The sequence below is a fragment of the Convolutriloba macropyga genome, chromosome 14 (assembly GCF_964194025.1).
Source record: "Convolutriloba macropyga chromosome 14, txConMacr16.3, whole genome shotgun sequence".
NCBI classification, from domain to species: Eukaryota; Metazoa; Xenacoelomorpha; order Acoela; family Convolutidae; genus Convolutriloba; species Convolutriloba macropyga.
In genome coordinates, this window is record NC_134481.1 from 32,105,401 (window position 1) to 32,128,071 (window position 22,671).

The window sequence follows — 22,671 nt, forward strand, 5'->3', positions numbered from 1 at the left end:
AATTTAATTCTCCTTTATGTAATCAGGTCAATTTATATCTCTGACGACAATTAATCGGTACAGAATCGAGCAAGTATTTGTTCTATTCAAGATAAAAATTTCATTACAGAAAACATCTTTCCACAAAGGTGCCATATTTCCTTTTCTTTAAATCGTAATCCGGATAGGTAGCTCTTTGGCCGAATTGTAGTTGTATTTTGCAGTTTTCTGTGTTCTGAAGATTCGCTTGATTAGTCTAATATAACCTTTTAGCCTGATTGATGAAGATGAAAAGAGAATTTGAAAAAATAAGCTGTTGCTCAGATGTATTAAATAAACAAGATCAACTCATAATAGTAACAGAGAACTTTCCATCATGATTACCTAACGCAATATAGGTATTCTAACAGGAATTTACAACATTCTCACAAATACAACTCGTCAAAAGGGCCTCCATGTCACACACTGGTTCACTACTGAACAGGTGCGTAGCTAATATTGCTATCTTCAATTAATTAATTCGGATATTTCAACTTCACCAATGATAGCACGAACATTGCTAATCAACAATTGATCATTACTCCAAAATTGAATTGCTTGCGCCTAGAACTAATATTTCAACTCACTGTTACGCAGCTCTAAACGTACCCATTCACTATTTCAACAGAGATACAATAATATGATTAAGCACAACAGCCAAAAAAAAATTCGCCGGAAAGTTAGTAGAGATCAAGGATATCGTTCTATTCTGGGTACATTTGTCTACAGAACAGTTCCAGCCATATACAAATTGCATTTTTTCTTTCTACTCCGTTACATCCCACTTTCTAAATTGACCACGTTTAACACAAATGATGGAAAAAGTTTTAAAAACAATCAAATCTAAAAATCAACAAAGTTTGAAGAAGAAAAGCACTAAGTCATCAGAACTTCATGATTAGTCGAAAGAAAGCTTCAACTAATCCAGGCCAAATATCAACTCCAATATTGACACGTAAAACAAACCCTTCTCAGCCAACCGATATTGACTAGAGAGGTTTTTCGCTAATTTTTCTTAAGATTTTTCCTCATATTCCCAACGCGTCATCAATGTTTATATCTGGATTGACACTTTTGGCAGGTTTCTCTAAAATTTCACCTTCTTCAGCTGACGCATTATTGTTGCTGTTTTCTTTCATTTCAATTTCATTTTCAGTTTTGATACTTTCGCTCGTGTCTTTTTCATCAAGCGTAGGAGTTAAAGAGCCGTTGATGCTGTTCGTTTTATCGCCATGACCATTGATTTCAGCACTGCTTGAACTTGAAGCTTGAGATGAGGTTTCAGCTTCACTTTTGGCTTCAGAATCTCCTATCACAGATTGAGGGTCTTTGTTATCGTTATCATCCTCGGCTCCCTCTTCGGCCGGTCTCATGAAGAAATATTGGACTGCCGGTTTGGTGCCGGAGGATGGCAACGCTTTCTGGACCTCGTCACCTGTGGCGTTTTCAGATTCAGTCGCTTCTTGTTTTCCTTCGACCACTTCTGTAGGCTGGTCATTGGAGGTATTTTCAGACGCTTTTTCAGTAACGGATTGTTCGGTGACCTTAGGTTGTTCAGTTGTTTTGCTCACTTTTTCTGTTGGTTCGCTAGAAGCTGGTTCTTGTTTGGGCGCAGTACTATCTTGACCAGAAACTGTAGAGGAAATGTTCTCTGACCTTTCTGCAACCGCATTAGTAGATTCAGATGGTTCTGGGCCTACGGCCGGTGATACCTGGCTCTTAGTAGCTTCACTTTGGCGTTTCTTTTTCTCCTCAGCCAAAACTGATAAGACGTCGGTGTCCGAATTGGTTACTAAAGATTTCATTACATTGAACACTTCCTCTGCCTTCTGCTGCACAGCTGCATCTTTCTTGTATTTGCGAACTTTTTTAATTGATATGAAAACATCCGTAACTTTCTTTAAACTCTCACTTGTAAGGTAATCTTTCATTTCTGTCAAACAGGTTATAGCACGCTCATGGTTCAAATTTTTCTGAGTAAGTGACTTCATGAGTTCAAAATGAAGCTTGTCAAGAACTTTTTCAGATGACAGTTTGTGCACGTCCATTACAATTGCACTTGTAGGCTTTTTGCTCTTTCGGTTATCGGCCTCGTCGGCAGAACTGTTATCCGATTCCTCGATCAAAGGTTTCCTTTCTTTTTGTTCGGCTAACCTCTCCTTTTCCAGCTTCTGTTTTTCCAGTCTTTCTTTGTGTTTCTTCAATTTCTTCTCAAGCTGATTGGAAGAGTTGGGTGATTTCTCCCTTTTCTTCGCAGGCGGTGAATCAGAATCGTCGTCTTTTTCCTGACTGCGTTTCTTGTCACTTGAAGTGGATTTCTTCTCAACTACAATAGCTTTTGGATCTGACTTAACAGCATGTTTGAGGTGATCAGACTCCTTTGCTTCTGACTTAATGGAACCTACAAAATATATATAGGGAACGTTCATTTTGCATTCAAAGAATCGAAAACGAAACTCACTTGTGTTGATTAATTTGCACTTGCACTCATTGTAACTTAAATGTTTCGAGTAAATGTAAAATGGTAAATCGTGTGCTTTACACTTGCCGTTTTTGTAATGCTGTTTACTCTGAAACATTATCTACTACCAGTTCTCTTTCAAAAAAAATGTCAAGATCAAATACCTTGAAAAATGATCTTGAAGAGAATACCGCTCAAAAGTTGTTTTTTACTATCTCATTTTTTCAACCATTTCACGTTAAATGAAAAGAACTATATCTTGGGCCGTAAATTTACAGCCAAAAAAAAATTTTTGCATTTGAACGATGGCATGGTTTGACAGCTCGCGAAAGCACAGAACGCTTGTCAAGAGTAGAATTTCAAATTAACATTTTTTTAACTGCGCTTTTCCGAGGAGTTATGGAGGTTTAAAATTTTGGCGAACGTTAGCTTAACTTCCGTTCTTTTGTTTGTTCTTTTCGTATTTTTTGCTTAATTTTGATAATTTTTAGCTAAAATATGATAAAATTGTTAACGATAGTCTCATTGGCGAATCATTTTTTCTTTAAAAACTGCTGACACAACCATCGTTCACTCAGATATGGGTTAATTGTACCTCCGGTTGCTGAGAAATATTTCTGCAAAAACACTTTTTTGTGGTCTTTCGCAAATTTACACCCATATTTAGAAAAGATGCATAATTTAATTCTGATATTTAAGATTTTCATTTCCTAAGAAAACTGACGCAATTTTTTTTCGAACAATAGCGTTTTCGAACATCCGCACTGCAATATCAAGAATAGTTTTGGTCTCAGTGCTATTTTTTGCAATGAAAAAGCATTAGAATTGAATTTTGGGTCCTTTTTGAAAAAATTTTTGCATTTATTTGAAAAATTTTCTAACGGCTCCGATAAAATAATTTCGTAAATTTTTAATGAACCCTTGAGTTTTACCAGTACTTGATGTTCCTGTTGTAGCTTTAAGACTAAGCCAAACTAATCAAATGTCTAATTTGGTATCGATGGAGCCATTGAGGAAACTATCTAATGCTTTCAGTTTATACAGAATGGTTTTACGGTAATATAACGGCATAAGTATCAAAAATTCATAAATTATTTTGATATAATGACTTTTTGGTCGAAAAAGCAACTCTGGCAACATTTGGAACATTTGTTTGTTTTAACGGAGAAGCAGTAAGAGCAAAACAACTTTTGGTCTAACTGTGGAATATTATAGTTCAAAAATTATTCGATTGTAAATTTTTTTGGAAAACTTTTGGTTCTTTTTTATGTTAGTTATCAAAAGGATTGATTTCAAATCAAACTTCAAAAATTGACAGGGTATATTTGCGTTCAAGTGCAGGCCAACTAAAATACATAATTTCAGCGTAAAGTATGTTTTCTGACTTCAACACCGTTTGCTTAAAATCGTTGAAATTTGCTGAAAAAATCGGGATTGATCAAAAGGATTGATTTCAAACCAAACTTCAATAATTGACAGGTTATAATTACGTTCAAGTGCAGTCCAACTAAAATACATAATTTCAGCGTAAAGTATGTTTTCTGGCTTAAACATCGTTTGCTTAAAATCGTTCAAGTTTGCTGAAAAAATCGTTGAAATCTGCCTGTACTCGTTGTTATTTTTGTACTCTTTTGTACCCTTTTGACTTAGTCTCACTAATGATATGTGCAATTGACCTCCCAAGCAGCAATAGGTTAATCTTTCTGCGATCTTTTGTTTTGAAAGTTTACGGTTGTTATGTCTTGATGTTTAAAAAAAATTCAAAATTAATGTTTTTTTCACATTTGTCACTTTGAATCTCATTGCTGCAACCTTTCTGCTTAGACTCAGCAAAAAGAGCGGTCGCATTTCTTCCAAGTGAATGATGAGGTAGTCTTCCTGGCTGTTATTGATTTAGATAAGGTTTCTTTGGCGTTGATGCTACAAAATTTTCCACATTCTAATTTTCGAGATTTTTCTTGCTGTCTTGTCCGATCATCACATTAATAGCACATTGATTACAAACCGCATATAACATTATAACGTTGAAAGAAGGTACAGTTAATTACATTCAGTATTTTAAGAGAAAAGATTGTGATTTTATAGGCTTCGACTTTTCGATTTTTAGCTGTAAGTATTCCTTTTCTAGTCGTATGACATTCTGGATAACAACAGGTATCAATCAATTTGCATAAAGAACGTAGAAACTAAGCCATTGAATGATTTCAGTTAGTCTGCAAAAATAAATTTCGCGGTCTTTCGCTAATTTCAACCGATATTTAGAAAAGATGCATAAATCATTTTTGATTTTGTCTGCTAAGAAAACTATCAATCAACTTTTTTTTTAGAAAAATAGCGTTTTCGAACAGCCGCGCAGCAATAGTAAGGCCAGTTTCATTTTCCTCGTTAATTTTGACAATGAAAAAGGATTAGGATTGTATTTTGGGTCCTTTTTCAAAAAACTTGCATTTTTTTCAATCCAATTACAGGCAAGTCTAATTTCATTTAACAGTTCAGTTAACGTTTAAGTTCAAATAAGGTCCAATGAATCACTTATAATTTCGAGAAAAACTCATGTTTTTCAAGGCTCCGACAAATTGTTTTTCCTTGAGTTTTCCTAGCATTTGATGTTCTCGTTGTTTTCGTAGATTTTTAATGACCCTTGAGTTTTGCCAGCATTTGATGTTCTCTGATTATCAAATTGATGGCACATTAACTACCAAACCACATATAACATTAAAAACTTTACAAGAAGGTACAGTTGATAATATTCAGTATTTCAAGAGAAGAGATTGTGATTTTATATTATAGGCTTCGATTTTTGCCTGTAAATATTTCTTTTCTAGTCGTAAGACATTCTAAATAATAACAGTTATCACTAGTTTTGTATAAAAAAGTATAATATAAGGCACTAAATGATTTCAGTTGATAGCTAACGGCTTTATGACTTTGAAGATAATTGTTTTCAAAAGTGAAAACTTATTTTCTGAAGTTGCCCTTTTTGTTTTCTTTCTACGTGCTTATTATTCTCAAGAAAGACATATCCCCATATTTTTAATGTGAGATGCAATCAGTTTGGTTTAGTTTAGCTTTTATCTGAAGCTATTTTGACTTTTTCAATAAGTTTTATTTAAAACTCATGACATTGAGCTTTGGTCGCAACTAATGCTTGTTTTATTTGTTTGATTTTGTTGTTTGTATTTTCTCTTGCTGACCTTAATGGCAGGTATCCTCGGCGCTCTAATGTGTTTCTGTTTATATATTTGTTTGAGCTCAAACGATATTGTAAATCGGTACACCAATTAATTTCGAACAATAAGTTATTTTTTGAAAAGTTTCCTATCTCTTTCTCATTTGGTGAACAATTAAGTCAAAAATGTGGTTGAACGGGGTCGGAGCATTATGCGCAAACTAACATTACCGAGCCTCTGTGTTGTTTTTAAAATTGATATGTTGAGACAATGTTCACTGACATGTTCATGACATCGAAATCAAAACTTTCTCATCAAATAGAATTTTTTTAAATATATTGACAACGGCTTCCTTTCTTTTTCAGTTTCGGGATCAAAAATTATATTTCTGGCGAGTTCTTCCATTTCAAGCTTTTATTAAAGTACCATTAAATTCGACGCCATAAAGAAAAAGGTTGTTGAAAATAACACAAAAATGAAATAAGGTTATCTGCGGCTAGTTTTTAGTTCCCTGGCATTGCCTTTTTGGTTTTATTTTAATCTAATTGTCTTCAAAGATCGACCGACCTGTAATAACTTAAAGTCCCTGATTTTAACTGTTGACAGGTCTTTGATAGTACCCATTCAACTCGGAGTAAAGTAAAAATAGAAATGCTTTCAAACTCCATTTTTCCAAAAAAAGTAATTGTGTTTTACTTCAAAGAATCAATAGAAGTCAATTACTTGCTTTCACTTTTCCTAGATTTCAAACTTCTTTGAGAATTTTCAGTTCATACAATTATGGTACTTCTGCTGTTTCGTTAAGCTTAGCGGATAGCACTGATTTTGAAAATCAATTTTGTATTTTTATCTGCTTATAACTCAAATATTGAAATAACTCATATTTTAATTCAATCAACAGAAGTAACCTAGTCTCCACGAAGGTCGAATTATTGCCCAAATTTTATTACAAAAAGAAAAAGTGGAAAGCAAAGCAGGCTATTAACTAGAAATAGTAGGCCAACTCCATCTAACTTGTAAAAATATGTTTGTTTATTACAAGCATGTGTTACTTCTGTGCCGATTCTCGAATTCTGATTAGCGATTTACGCCAAATACAGCCTTTACTTAGCTTTTATTTCTGTATCGATTTTTCTGTCCTCGTTATCCTAAGTACTATGTCAATGATTAAAAAACCTAGCCGGCAGATTGCCGGAAAATAGCCGCGATAGACGCTTGTGGCCTTCCATGAACTGAAACAACAAAAGAAATTAGATAGACAGATTGGGCACCAGTTCATTAATAGACCACTAGACTTTTTGGTTAGATCCGGACTGTGATTTTTATGGGACACATACGCTCTATAAGGAAAAAACCCTAATGGACCTTTTTCAAAATTAATATTCGAAATCAAAAACTCGAGACTCTAGTACTCAAGAATTAGGGCATATACGTTTGACACTACTTAGATGCACTATATTGACCTTTAACTATTAAATGTTCATAAAATTAAAAGTTCATTCAGCGAGTTCAGAAGTCATTTTTTAGTGAGGTACGGACGCAAAAAGCAGAACGCAAAAAGTTGACCTAAAAGTAGAACAAATGACGTCACCCAAACATTTAAACTGCAAAGCAGTAGAAATCACTGAAAGTGAAAAAGTTAATTCCAAGAAGTCAGGTCGCAAGAATCATCGATGAGACGACGAATTAAAAAAACATAGCAGGACAAGTCCCGACGTACGATTCAAAGAAATTTCATTGACTAAACAAAAAACTAGACCTAGAACGGACTATGAGTGAATTGGGAAAATCATTCCTAAAAAAACAGTTAAAAAAACAAAAAAAAAGCGGAAAATCAATGTTAAAATGCCGCTAGAGAACAGAAAACCACTAGAGAAATGTAAATTTGATTCTAACAAAAAATATGCCAATAATGAACTATGAATGGATAGGGAAAACCATTTAGAAAATCCGATCCAAAAAATTGAAAAACAGTAAAAACCAAAATGAAATTGCCGCATGTGAACAAAAAACCACTAGCGAAATTTTGTTCAAACACCGTTTTCTCACTCTACTTTAAAATTAGGGCGCAAAAATTTCACGCCGCAAAATGTCGCCAATCATAGCTGTTATCGCTTTGCGGCTATTAAAAAACGTAGCTGGCAGATTGCCAGAAGATAGCCTCAATAGCTTCGTAGATCTGCAGTCTAAAAAAAACAGTAAGAAAGACAGACCAAAAAAAAATCGTCTTTTCATAGAAGGTCGATATGTTCTATTTTGATTAAAAAAATGTATAAGTTGTTGCTGCCTCTATTAGCTGCTCTCAAATAACCTTCACCTAGAGTGACACACATTCGCTTGAACTTATCTTTTGAATCAAAGTAGAGAAAAGTCAATTTCAAAGTGAGGAAGTCAATTTTGAGAGTGAGGAAAGTCAAAGTGTGACCAAAAAATTAATCACGCAAAGCAAAAAAGCTCGCTCCACTAAGAGCGAAAAATAACGTCACACACTCACTTCAGTTAAAATTGCACGAACGAATGAAAAAAGCAGATTTGAAGTGGTTGTGACGTCATATGGTCGTAACAAAAATCGCAACGACGAAATAATAAAACATAGCAAGACAAGTCATGACATACAATTCAACGAATTTTCATTGACTCAACAGAATAACTAGACCTAGAACGGACTGTGAAGGGATTGGGGAAAACCATTAGAAAAAAAACAATCCATAAAATTGAAAGAACAGTAAAAATCAAAGTCAAATTGCTGCATGTGAACGAAAAACCACTAGCGAGAAAGCGAATTTTTGTTCAAACAGCGTTTTCTCACTCTACTTTAAAATTATAATAAAAAAAATTCACACAACTAACCCACTCGCTTTTTCGCTCCACTTCCTGTTTCGGCGTGACCAAAAACACTACTCCAATTTGACTTTAAAAATCACGAAAATGTGTGAACAGATCTTTAAAAAAACCTATCCGGAAGAATTCCGGAAACAACTCGAAGGAAAAAACTGCCCATGCTGATTACTAAACTAGAAAAACTACTGTGAACCCTTAACCTCCAGAAAAGCCATAAAAAATTAAAGAATAGAAACGGCATTCATAAACAAATTGAACAAAAACAACTAGAAAAACTTACTGAGTTTCTTAATAGTACAAGGAAACATACAGCCCAATAAACAACCTTTGCAATTAGAGCAATGAAAGCTCGCAAAAAAGGGCAGGTCGTAATAGGCTAAGAAATTTTTTAAATTAAAAAAAGAAAAACTGCAAAAAAATTAAGAAAAAAGGTTTTAAAATTTCTCAATTTTTCTGTCATTTTTCCTAAGAAAAAAATGTTTTATACAAACAAAAAACTTTAATCAATTGGTATCTGAAAATTCCTGAAGTGAAAAGCGTCTAATCAAATCCCACTCAAAACAGTAAAACAAAAAAAAAACAGGCAAAAAATCATTAAATTTCGTCTAAAAATCAGCAAAATTGATCAACAACCTCCAAATTATCATTAAACTCAAATCAACTACTTGAAACAGTCCATTCCTATCAAGACAAGCCTAAATCTAAAACATATCATAATGAAACCTCATAACCATCAAAATTTGCAAAAAACTACTTTTAAAAAGCCGCACGTGAACAAAAAAATTTCGCTCGCTTAGAGAGAATTTTTTCACACGTCAATTTCTCGCTTTCTCACAAACAGCGGTATGAACAAAAACCACTCTCTTTTCGCTCTGCTCTTCACTTTGTTCAACGCCAAAATGACTCCAAATTTTTTCACGTGTTTCATTTCCAGCTTAAAATTTACTCCAATAAAATTGATTAAAAAAAGGATTTCTCCAATACTCCTCTTCGAGTCGTAAAAAAGACAGCGCCCCAATACAAATCAAATTCTTTGAATTGTAAAAACCAAGAGAAGGCCAATAATAGCCCCAGCTATCGCTGTGCGGCTATTAATAAGAAATTGATCTCGGGTGTTTTTGACGGCTTTTAAAGTCATTAAAAACAGAACTCTGTAGAAAACTTTTTCATAAATTTTGTTTTTGTTAAAATTACCTTTCAAACAGCAAAACGATTAATTCTTTTAGAAAACAGACTCACACATTGGCGCTAGGTCTTTGATCACACGCCAACTGCCAAGTAACTTCATTTTTAGGACACTTATTATATTGAAACATTCTATGCTACGCACACACTCAAGTGAGCCTTCTCGTTATATACACATTACTCACTTGAAGAAATTGACGATTTCTTGCTACTCGGCGACTTCTTGGGACTCTTTGGGGGTGAGGATTCTTTAGACAACGTAGACACCTTTGAACTGTTTTTCTTTTCAGCCTCAATAGATTTCTTTTCAGCCTTTGTCTTTTCGCGTGACTCCCCGTCGCTCTCACTCAAGAAAGCGGCTAGATTAGAATTTCCCTCATCTTTGTTTACTGGGTCAACTATCTTCTCGTCAGCTGAATCTTCCTTCTTAATTTTGGTGACGTCAGACGCTACACTGCCTTCGCTTTTGACGGTCGATGAAGAGTGTTCGCTCTTTTTCTCAGCAGCAAACTTCTTCAAAGCAGCTGCTTCCTCATCACTTGATCCCGCACCCTTCTCCTGTTCAAACAAAGTACATTTAAAATCGACTGGCTGTTGTTTACATAGCAATGAACCAACATCATTCAAGCCACGACGCTTAGTATATGTTCGAAACTTTGAAAACGAGGATAAAAACGGGAGAAAACTTCAACTTCTGGTGAGCATTACAGCTTTTTGGATCAGCTAAGAAATAAGCAAAATTACAGACTTGACCAAAAGATTAAAAGATTCTGACTTTTACCTCTTTTATTGTTTTCGCAGGACTCTTTGGCTTGCTCTCTGTTTTCACAGCTGGCTTTGGGGTGAGAGCAGCCGACATCCGGGGTGCGGGTGGCTTTGCCGAAGAGGTGAGTTTTTTAAACTTGAGAACAGAATCCTCGTCACTCGAAGACGATACATCAACATCATCAACAGTACTGTCAGAGCTGGATCCTGATGTCTTTCTTTTCTTTTGAGTCGGTTTAGGCTTCGCTTGCTTTTTGCTAGATGATGAGGTGGTTTTAGGTTTTTTCACTTTTTCAACTGCTTTCTTTTTCGTCATCTTTTTCTTCCGTTTCTTTGAGTGGCCGTAATCAGAATCCGAGCTTGAACTGCTGCTTGAACTTGAAGATGGCTTTCCATCACTGCTAGAGGAACCACTTTTATCATCAGATTCGCTCCCACTTTTGTTATCATCGCCTTCAACAGCGTCCGCATCAGGCCCTTCACCGTCCGAAAAGGTGGCCGGCACAATCGGATTATACTTAGTGACATTGTCTAAATCAGGAGGCTTCGTTATCGCAGGAACCGGTGCATCTCGCTTTACGTTGGGATCATTTTCTACTTCCCATAAACTATCAGTAAAGTAAATTGTATCGCGTTCTACAAACCATTGCTTATTGTTCTCTTCGTTCCATTTATGTAACTCGTGTTTGGCAGCAATTGCAGTTTCGTGTGTGCCATAAAAGAAGACAAAGTAGTACCCTGGTCGCACTTTCTTCCGCTCTCTGATGTTCTTGGGTTCCTCTATTCTTCCAGGCCACGGAGGATACCCGGGAAGTTTGATCCAAGCTTTGTCACCCACTTTGTAATCATCATCAGGGGACGCTTCACTCACTTCGCTCATTGTCAATTCATCTGAAACGAACACATCAACTGTTGAAATATTTGGGAACGTCTTTAAGCTTAACGGTATTTGCGCACTGGTAAATTGCCGTTTTCAAAGAGAAGTTACAATTATGTGCCACTCAACAAGACCGTAATTCGGAAACAATCGCCTATTGTCATCGTACTTGGAAGGGCATTCATTAATGAATATTACCACACGGTTGTTATCGCCACCGAGAAGTTATCAAACTCCGAGGCGAAGCCCAGGTGTTATGATACCTTCGAGGGCGATAACAACCGTGTGGTAATTTTTTTTAATCAACACCTGTTGCGCTCATGTTTGTTTTTTTTAGACTAAAAGTTTATCAAACTGTTTCCATCATAAGACTACGAGTTTATCACCACTCTTTTATCGCCACTGTTTACTTAGTTACAATGGCGATAAAAGATAAAAGTGAGATAAACTCGTAGTCTAATGCTGAAGTGTTTTTCCAGTGTCGATCGGGCATTAAAATTTATTACACTAGCAGTTTATTTAACTGCTATTATCGCAACAGGTGTTGATTAAATACTGATAAAATGAGCAATTGTAAAACACAGCAGATTGCCAGACAATAGCTTCGAAATAGACTCTGACACCCCTTTGCATGCCCAATTCACCCTTAATAAATGAATGCATAATTAATTTTCAGTGAGGTTAGTCGTATTCTAAAAAATTACACAGAGGAAGACGACGAAATTTAAAACAGAACCGGAAAGTTGACACAATTCAGAAACAGTTGACTTGACGGGAACACTCTATTAAAATTTCTGCAAAGAAAAACCCAATAATATCAAGCAAAAATTTACGCAAAAAATGAGAAAGCATAATTGGTAAAACTTTTCTAATAAAAAATGAGGATCACAGTAAAAAGAGATTAAGCCATCTCTCTTTATGTGAACTTTTCAACAGGCGTTTAGCTTGAAATCTAGATTAATAAAAAAGATGGCAAAGAACTTATAGAAATGCCTTTCTATAAAAAAAAATAAGCCACCGATTTGTAAATAATGTTATAACAAAATTATCATTCTCAGATTACAGCAATTTGAAACTTCTGAAAACAAAATTATTATGCAAAATTTCTTAATTACTTATCAGAAACAAAGTTTAGGAAAATTGATGTCAAACCTTAAGTTATTATTTCAAATCTCGATTCAGAATATATTGATATAATAACAAGCGAGTGCATAAACCGTATTCCTAGAATAAGAACTTTCCCAAAGGTTCTAAACATTTTAAAGCTTACAAGTTGGATGCTGGCACGAAAATAGATTAATCAGACATGCAGAGGATAAAAAGCACTGAAATCTAAGGAGTTACGTCTTATTCAGAAAGAACTAAACAACAAACATATATATTTCTAAAATCAAGCATTATAGCCTGCACGCAACAGAGCTCTACAGTTCGAGAGCACTTAATTGGCGCTCAATAAGAGACCCAATCATCATTCGAAGTCCATCAAATGAGTGGACAGGCTAATTTTTATGTAGACTAGTCACGTTTTTAAGCTACTACCGCTCACGACAGTGGCCTATAACAACACACACGAAAACGACCAAGAAAAAAAAACAATATCGACACAAATTCGTAAAAATTAGACACAAAGAATCAATATTTTTAGTTTCCGAAACCTGATATAACAAGAAGAATCAGCGATACAAAACAATTCAATCAAAAATATAGCATGACAAGTGCTTTACAATTACCATCAAATGAAATGTTAGTGTTCCGACCCCTCTTGAGGGGGAAGGAACTATATACTCAAACGGTTTTTTTTCAGTCAATTTTGGCCGATCGATATATTCATCGTAGAGAGTTGAGACTGGTATCATTCGAAAACTTGTCCAGCGTAGAATATGGAATTGAAAAGATCTTTTTAATTTTTGTTTTTTACAGGTAGTTATCGAGGTTTAAATTTTGAGAAATATTGTGAATTCCGGCGAGATTTTATTCACTTTTTCCGGAATTTTTGAATAAAACTTTGCCAATTTTGCTAAAATTCGATAATTTTTTTGTGAAAATGTTGTTGATTTTTGTTTGTAAAAACAAAAAAAAACAAAAAAAAATTGTAGGCTATTTTTATTTTTTTGTCAAAAATTCTGGCTAAATATTTCAAAATTCAGACTTTTTCTTCAAAAACAGCACGAAATAGGTTTCTTTAGTCCATTTTGATTAAATTTACAGGAAGTACAGACCCAAACACAATTAACACAAATTTTGTAGACTCAAAAGGGGGCTTTTTTACATCAAATTCCGCTGAGAGTGCTCTGTAATTAAAACTTTGCCGTTTTTGCTAAATTTTTTCGTTGATTATCAAAAAGGCAGCATCTATTTTTGATTTTTTAACTAACAAAAAATCAAAATCTATAACATTCGAATAATTAAGTGTTCCAAAAGAACAAGCAGCATTAGCAGGGCTAGTTTTGGACCAATCTTGGACTGGTATAATCCAAAAATAATTCGGATTGTGAACAGTCGGTCTTTTTTAAAAAATTTGATCTCTTCTTCAATAATTAAATAACAGAACATTTCAAAAAAGCTCAATGATAGTTCTAATTGAGTTCCTAATTAGCTCCACATTATTGTATCTAGTTTATTACTTGAAACCTTATGGTCGTTTTGACTTTTGAAAGTTTTTGATTTTCAAATGAATAATGACATTGAGTTTTGCGTCTAATTTTCTCCTTCTTTGGTCAACTTGTAGCTTATTGTCCGCAATGAAAGAACGCTTCTTCTTTCTATTGAAATCAAATTCAATCTTTATTGCGGTTTTACGCCTTAAGTTATGGCTACTGGCTTTGATACAACTAGATTTCAAAATTTCTAGGTATTTTTTCTAATTTTTAGGTATTTGCCCATTTTTCACGTTTTTTAGTTTTGTCACATTATCACGTTATTGACAGTTCATATATCCAATTATTGGCTTTCAAAATAAAGCATAATTGATATTATTAAAATGCTTGAAGATATAGATTATGATTTTAACGGCTTCGACAATACTTTCGAAGAATTTAATTGTTTTTAAATTGTCATTAATTGCCGTTTTTACTTTTTCTTTTTAGTCGCATGAAATTTTACTGTACAATGACCCGGCTTCAAAGCCTTTTCATGGAAGAATAGATGAGACGATATTCTGATTTTAGTAGATAGCTGATAGCTTTCATGACTCTGAAAACAATTGTTTTCCGAATTAAAAAAACAAACAATTTTTAACATTGCAATTTTGTTCCGTTTATTGTCTGGTTGTTATCAAGTCTCGTTAATTACAGGCCATTTATGACAATATTGTTGTCAAAGGAAGGTTTCAAAAGGGGATAGTGTCACAAAATCTAATGTTTTTGAAGAATTCATTCACTTTACTGGCTTCGACACGAAAAAAAAAGCAAATTAATTTTTGATTTTTGTCATGTTTGACGTTCTTTTTTTAGACAAGACATATTCCGGATAATTGAAATTCTCATGGGCTTCTTTTAGAAGAACATACGAACCTTATTAATTTTTTATTCTGTAATTAATGGCGTTCATGTCTTTGGAAATATTTTTTTTCTAAAAAAAACTTAGTGTTGCTTTTTTTTGCAGTTTGTTTTCCATTTTTGTCCGCCTGTTACCTTGCTTCATTAATGAGAGGTCACATAATACATTATCGGTGGTTGCAGAAAGTGCAATTGAACACATTTTGATGGCCATAGTACGGCTTCACGGTTTCGAAAGCGTTTTCTGCCAAGTTTTATTTGATTTTTTGTTTGCTGTCTATGTTCTTTTTGTAACCGCGTAAAACATTGAATACCGGCAGCTCTTAATTCCTTCTATGGAAGCATTGGTAATCGTACACCTTTGGGATATTTTATTTGATTTCTAATGGTTTTCATTATTTCAAAATTAATTGTTTTAAAAAAAAAATAAGCGAATTTTTCAACTTTACTGTTTTTGTTCTTTATTGTCTAATTGTTACCAAGCCTGTTTATTGACTACTCCCTTATCTTTTCTGGTGAATTACAAGTTATTTTGTTTAATATTAGTTTTATCTGACGGTATTTTGACTTTGTTATTAACTTTTTATTAAAACGGACATGAAGTTTTTGATGTAATTAATTTTTGTTGTTGCTGTTGTTTGATTTTGCTGTTCGTCTTGACTCGCTTTCTTAATATTAGCACATCTCATCAATCTACTGCATCATTTTTACTCCACCACAGTTATTTGCTTTGGAGACTTTCTTTTCGTTCATACACCAATTTTTTTAAAAATACTTTGGGTTTTTCTATGTTCCTCATTTGGTAGACAATCAAGCCAAAATTGTGAATGAGCGGGGTCGGAACCTTATGTGCGATCGCACATTAACGAGTCGCCTTGTTAGTAGCCTACTGCCGGCTAAAGGGCAAAAAACTTTAAACAAAAATTTGATCAAAAGGACAAACAATAGACAAAGCTATTAACCGAGCACAATTCAGATGACAAGGAAAGTCAAATAACATATTTCAAATGTGAATTTACCATAAATGACAACTAAGGCGCCGAAATTTTGAGTAAACACAAAAAAAAGTTGTCACAAAATGTTCAGAAATCTGACAAAAAATCGACATCAAAATGACAAAAATTCTACCAAACATTTTGTCGAAATATCGTAACCGATCACCGTCGAAGCAATTGACAAAAGCTTCAAACGATAGGCGCGGAGTGCCTGCAGTGTAGCTTGCTCCACAAGAGTTATTAAATTACTGAGGGGACTCAAATGATTTCAGAGCTCAATTGAGCCCTCAGGTGTTAGTTTAAATAATTTCTTATTAGCGACTGCGCTGAAAACTACTAAGGTAAACTGAGTACTTTATTGTGCGAACAAATTGAAAAGGTAAAACAATGCTGATATCCGAAAACTGAATGACACTTACTTCTTTGACACGAATTTTTTGAGTCATCTTCTTTTTTAATTGGCATGGACATATGGACATTATTGATACGGACAGACAACCATTCAACTTTTAACCATTTGAGCAAAGTTGCCTAGGGGATAAACGGAGGGACTGTAGGGTTGGGTGTTAAAATACTTTTACAAGCTGAAAACCCTTGTGGCATGTGAGTTGAAAGTTCACAAGCTCAAAAATATGCAATTTGAATTGATAAATTAAGCATAATCTAGACGAAAGGCAGGTTCTCGATTTCAATGAAGGCCCTTTCAGCTGTATGAGTTTGGTTGCAGCCCAGTTTTCATGTAGGAGGCAATAACTTCAAAAAACGCTACTTGAAGGATGTAGACCAGTAAAATTTAAAAATCGAAAAAAATGATTGTTGGTTGTAAACTACGTACATTTGAGAGAAGCAACTTGAAACTCAAAATAAAGAGAAAAAATCACACAGAACTTCAGAACTTAAGCTCGAGAAATTCACCCTAAAATCAAATCGGAAAGAGACCGATCAGACAATAAAAATTGAGGAAGCCCCGTAATAGTTAAAAAGTTTGTTTTTTTAGAGCAATGAAACCCATGATAGGCGTAATAAATAGATCCCATCCCAAACACTAAAATCACCACAAAAAGAAGACTTCTACATCATCGAACTTTGCGAAAAATACTACAATGAATGTCAGGTCTACTGAATGCATTCTGCCTCGAGATTGCTTTAATGCATGTTTTTTATTCATGAAATAACTGGTTTAAATTCAAAGTAAAAACACGCACTAACAAAAACGGGTCTTTTCAATTATACGTCGGCTACGAAAATATATAGCCTCAAATTATGATATATTTACTGTAACTCTGAGGGGTAGGGCTATACGTTATATTTCCAATAAGATGGGGGAGGGGCTATAAAGGAAACAACCCCGCTAACCTACGAAAATCACGTGCTCGCAAAATATAATATATTAAAAACAAGAAAAACTAAATTTTTATCGACGTCGACTCATTAACTAAAAACAAATCCCACTAAATTTTAATCTACTTCTCTAGGTTAAGTACAGTCTAAGTACAATACAACAATTTCAGTTTTACTTATTTGACCCGCAAATGTCAAGCCATTCGACGTCTTTCTCAAATATGCCCTCATTGAGCTACAGAAGAACCCTGGTCTTTCTTCGAAGTTTTCAGTTTGTAATCGTTGATGGCCGCCTTGATTGCGTCCTCGGCCAGCATGGAACAATGCAGTTTCACAGGTGGCAAATTCAACTCATTAGCAATCTGTTGATTCTTTATCATTGCAGCTTCGTCAATCTTCTTGCCTTTGATCATTTCAGTTGCCAGAGAGCTGGAAGCAATGGCAGACCCACAGCCAAATGTCTTGAATTTTGCATCGATTATTCGACCTTCGTTGTCAACTTTAACTTGTAGTTTCATCACATCGCCGCATGCAGGAGCACCGACCAGTCCAGTTCCGACATCCTCGTCATTTTTGTCCATGGATCCAACATTTCGAGGGTTCTCGTAATGCTCGATCACTTTCGGGTGGTATGCAGCACTTTGCCGCACAAGAGGACTTCCTGCAGACCTCAAAAGATTTGGGAGTGAACGTCGAATCAAGGATGACATGCTTATTCTGAAACAGCAATACAGTTAGAACGCAAATTAACCAGGAAACGGGGGTTAAGAACTTCATGCGGCACGCTTTTTTGTCGTTGTTGTACTATACAAAAGCCTTTAATCAAAACTTTCATCTATTCTATAATCAAACTTTTCAAAACTTTTTCATTTTTCACGTTTTAAATACGATGTACCTCTAAATAAAGAATTTAATTTTTCCTGACCCCACCTTAGTGGGGGTGGGTGGGTGGGGGGGGGGGGGGGATGGAACTATATGCTTTTGCTCAGTCAATTTTGTCTGATCGATATATTTCTTTTACAGAGTTGTGAGTGGTAACATTATACAGACCATCGAGCCTAAAATATATTCGAGTTTTTTTGAATTTTGGTTTCTCCGAGAAGATATTGAGCTTTCAAAATTCAAGAAATTCGTCTACTTTCAGCTGTTTTTACCTTTTCTCGCAAAATAAAGAAAGAGTAAGAAGTGACAGTATAAAGCCTGCTGAGTTTACAATTAATGAAATGAAATGAAAAGAAGTGTTCTTTGAAATTCACATAATCTTTCTGGCGAAACAAAAAAATCTGAAGCAGTTTTTTACTTGAATATTTGAAGTGATTTTATGGCTAATACAAGTTTTCATAGAAATTGTGACTTTTGACAATTTGCTCTTATCTGATTCTTTTTTGGTGTCTTACCGCATAATCAAGATAATGACAGATCACATTTGCGTTGAACGGAGGCTTAACTCAGCAAATATAACGTTCTAAGTTAATAGTATATGGTTTATATCGCTTCGACACTTTTCTCAAACATTTTTGTGAGTGATTTGTTTTTGCCTGTAATTGGTGTTTTTGTAGCTATATAAATTAATCTGAATAAAAGCAGGTCTTATTGGCTCACTTTGGAGGTTTAAGTGTGTCTTATTCAGTTGACAGCTAATGGTTCTAATGACTTGGAATTTATTAGTTTTCTCAAACACAAACGGCGCATTTGAGGTTTATATTCCCTTTTTTTGTCAACTTGCAAGTTAGTGTCATTTCTTGAGAACCATACAATAATCTCCTCAATGGATTTCTTAAATGGCTGGTTTTATGACTTTGATCTTGTGTTTTCATGAAAATTTTGTGTTTTTGATACCGGTCAATAATTGTGGTTCTTCTTGTCGTTTCAGAGAGTCTCTTTAAAAGCTCCCATTTATTTCTCGATATTATTTGTCTTGGCTCGCAGTCTCATTAAAATGCGGGTTTCATTGGACCTCTAATGCAGCATTTAGTTCGTTTAGTGTTTTGAGTTTTCAACGATTTTCCTGGCTTACAAATTTGTTCCGAACACTGAATTTTTGACAATTTGTTTACTCTTCAATTGGTAAACAATCATATCAAAAATGTGGATGACCCGGCTCGAAACAATGTTTGCGAAAGCACATTTCCGCGTCTTCCCTTTTAATAGATTTCAAACAGATTGGTATGAAAAGATTTGGAAAAACAGGTAATATCATCAATCAGATTCAGCAAAAATTACATAAGTTCACAAAATTTTCAGGAAACTCAAAAGAAATAGATCAACCTACTAAACTTTTGACCAATTTAATATTATTCTACCAATATCATACTCAAAAGAGAAAACAAGCACTGTTGCAAGATGTTATCGTTTAGCCTTTCAGAATATTAGTACATTTTAGTTAATTTTATTTTACAGTTACAGATAAGTTTCGGCTTAAAATGGTCAAAATAAATACATCGACCCTCAGAGAACGGAATCATCGTCATGTAAGTTTTTAAAAAAGAACTAAAGACAACGGAAAAATAAGTCAATTGAGTTTTTTCTCCTTCAGAAAAAATGTGTATCCATCGTTTAATTATTTACTCAGCCGAAGCTTAACTCTTTTCATTTCCTGGGATCCAATGAATAATATGGTTTATACTTTTGAAGGCTGCTGTTCTTTATTACTTCAGCAAAACAGAAAAACGGCAAAAAATAAACTTTCAAAAATTATTAAACAAGTACCAGTAGCTCGGTTTGTTCAATACTCGCAAGAGAAAGGAAAGAAAGATGGAGAGAGAGAACTAACTGTAGTCCGTGAAAGTCACTATTAATAATTTTGGTTCCTGCGTAAACGCAGCTGAACAGCATAAGGCTTCTGCGGCCTGTTCTCAGCTGTCATTTTTCTTAGGCTCCTGCAGACAAGGAAACCTAATTCTAAAATGGGGTATAATAAGGCTATAGTCGATTTCGAATTAGTATATCAACGTGTGACAGCCAGAGACAAGTACTCCACAATGACCAGGAAATTCCTTCGAGAGTAAGACTTTCGTAAGGAGATTTTTCACTAAAACATCGCTTTTTTTTCTGTCAGAGCAATAAATTCGAATTTTCAATCCTGTAAATAATTTTGAAGATACTACTTAGATTTTCCATTTAGACCTTTCACTGCGTTAACTTAGATTTTAACGTAAATCAATGTCCAGACAGTTGCCAAAAAGGTCTAGTTGGTTGAGCTTCTCTCAGAAGCAAGAAACACTGCAGACGAAACATTAAAAGATGAGAAAGAACTCATTTATGTTACATACATCACAACCAATGTAGAATTCAACTTCAAACAAATATTCAGCCAATCAGACTCCGAGACCAACGCTTATCAGAGAAATGCAAGATACCAGTGACTTCTTTAAGTCGCCAAGGACCAACTATCAAGAGACTGTCTGATGAAAATTTCAAACCTACAGCTGTGTGTATTCAACAATTCTTCAACAAGAAACACTCTGCCAAAAGCCAGTCTGAAACCCAGTTTCGAAATAACAGGTTCATCATAAAATACAAAAAAATGAAGTGAGAGAAGAACGGATGGCCACCAAGGTCACAGGAAAACCAAAGAAACTCATTCGAGTTATAACTAACTGTTCGGACCATGTAACTGCCGCAGTTAAACATGGTGTTAAAAAAGCTGGCTACATCATTGCTGTCATTATAGCACATAGCCACCACACGTAAAACGGCGTGTTAAATGCCAAAAGCTTGACAACTCATGCATAAATGAATAAAATGTCTACGATGTGAAAGCTAACACAATGTAAAACCTGTAAAGAACCACAAGAAAGCTCAAAAAGTGCAAACCGTAGAGCCTCCCACGTCACTGTGTACATTGGGTCTACGTATATCATAAGGCTGTGTACAAAACCAAACAGAAAAAGAAAAAAGAAACTCAAAAACCATTGGAAACAATTTGAAAATTACAGCAACTGCACAATTAATTGCAATCGAACAGCACAAAAATTAGCAACTTTGTTTAAGTTGTTCGCAGTAAACATTGAACGAAATTCAAAGTAATGTCCAAAAGCAACATCATTTGCATCGTCAGTTACAAAGCATCCTGTTTTTAAAGAAAAATTAGATGAACAGGACATCCGAGAAAGCATCAAAAATTTAAACTTAATGCCCCATCAAACGTGAGTCAAACTTACAACCATAAAACATTTGGACAAAACATCGACAAACTCAAAATCTGACAATGGAACTGTTTAGCACATGATCCATACTAGTCTTATTCATCACAAAAAATTTGACACCGTTGCTACAAAAAATTGGCAAAAATGCTCCATACTTCATAATTTCTTTTTTACAACAGAACTGAACGCCAGCAACTTACATGGGTCTGATACTATAACGAAGAATGGAGCAAGTGTTAAACTACTTCAAACAATCATTAACAACAACAGTATCCGCAGCATCAACAACCATCAGCAACAAGCACTAGAAAAACTCAGTGTAAACGTGGATTTGTCAATCATAGCGAACTTATGGATAAAAAATGTTGATTACCCACAAGAGGGGGAACAAATTTTAATATAAAAAAGTTTGGAAGCAACCACAGGAATCTTTCAACCTGTGGACATTTAAACTCTTCCCATCAGAAAATAAACTATCTACAATACTGAAAACGGGGCAAACAAAGACCGAATTGATGACAGAAACGCTCATCCAATGAATAGCGGTTCCATACCTGTCAATCATCCCAAAATAAACGCAAAATAAACAAAGTATGATACCATTACTTAGCGACTGTTAAATTGACGACAAAACTGGGAATAGAGCTAAAAGCGAAGGTCAATTTGAAAAGGTTCAAGGAGCATGCAAAAAATAACAAATTTTTCTGCTTCTTTCCCGCAAATTGTCCAAAGAAAATCGAAACGCGTTATATCATTACCCCGTCCAAAAACTGCACAAATCAAAACCAACAATTTTAAATGAACCGATTTCTTCAATTAATCCGGAAGTAATCGTACTGATAAAAACAAGAGGAACTGCAAAGGGTTGCAAATTGTTATCGTTTGAAAAAGGCAATCAAACTTCGGGAAAAATTTTTTGAAAAGATCACAACAACATTCAGATGAAACAAAAAAACATTAGAAAGATTAACCGAAACGGCGCCGCAAACATGCTACCAGGGGTTCTGGAGAGCAATTAGAACCATCGTGTACAACAAAAACGTCAAGCAACTCATCTACAAAAAGCAATACAGAAAAACTCTGTAAATGGCCATGATAATGTTGACACATTCAAGCTTACCAAGTTGGACAATGAAACATCAACAATACGAAAACGATGATTTAGCGAAACAAACGCTTTCCTGAAGAACACGAAAACTTTCTTGAACAAAAAATTTCCGTATATTGTAAAAGTTCAAGAGATTAGTGGAATTTTGAAGTACACCAAGGGAGAAGAAAAATACAGACAAAATTTGAGAGTGACCATCTTGTCACCGTCAAGAGAACAAATTTTGAAGAAACAAATTGCATATAGTGCAAGTCTCACCATTTTA

The 22,671-nt window shown here is 34.7% G+C and overlaps 1 protein-coding gene across 1 annotated transcript; it reads right to left on the reverse strand.

The window, feature by feature from the left end:
- Positions 1 to 278: 278 nt before the first annotated feature.
- LOC142353297 (uncharacterized) lies at positions 279 to 11,369 on the reverse strand. The gene is made up of 3 exons (XM_075405529.1): positions 10,457 to 11,369; positions 9,861 to 10,233; positions 279 to 2,419 (listed from the first exon to the last, which is right to left on the reverse strand). Exons 1-3 carry the CDS (start codon positions 11,318 to 11,320, stop codon positions 1,047 to 1,049), a joined length of 2,610 nt encoding a protein of 869 aa, XP_075261644.1. The 5' UTR covers positions 11,321 to 11,369; the 3' UTR covers positions 279 to 1,046.
- Positions 11,370 to 22,671: the final 11,302 nt, after the last annotated feature.

Coding starts and splice junctions, on each gene's coding strand:
- LOC142353297 (XM_075405529.1), bottom strand. CDS start 11,320: ATGAGCGAAGTGAGTGAAGCGTCCCCTGATGATGATTACAAAGTGGGT. Junction 10,234..10,456: donor CTGCGAAAACAATAAAAGAG/GTAAAAGTCAGA, acceptor TTGTTTGAACAG/GAGAAGGGTGCGGGATCAAG. Junction 2,420..9,860: donor GAAATCGTCAATTTCTTCAA/GTGAGTAATGTG, acceptor TATATTTTGTAG/GTTCCATTAAGTCAGAAGCA.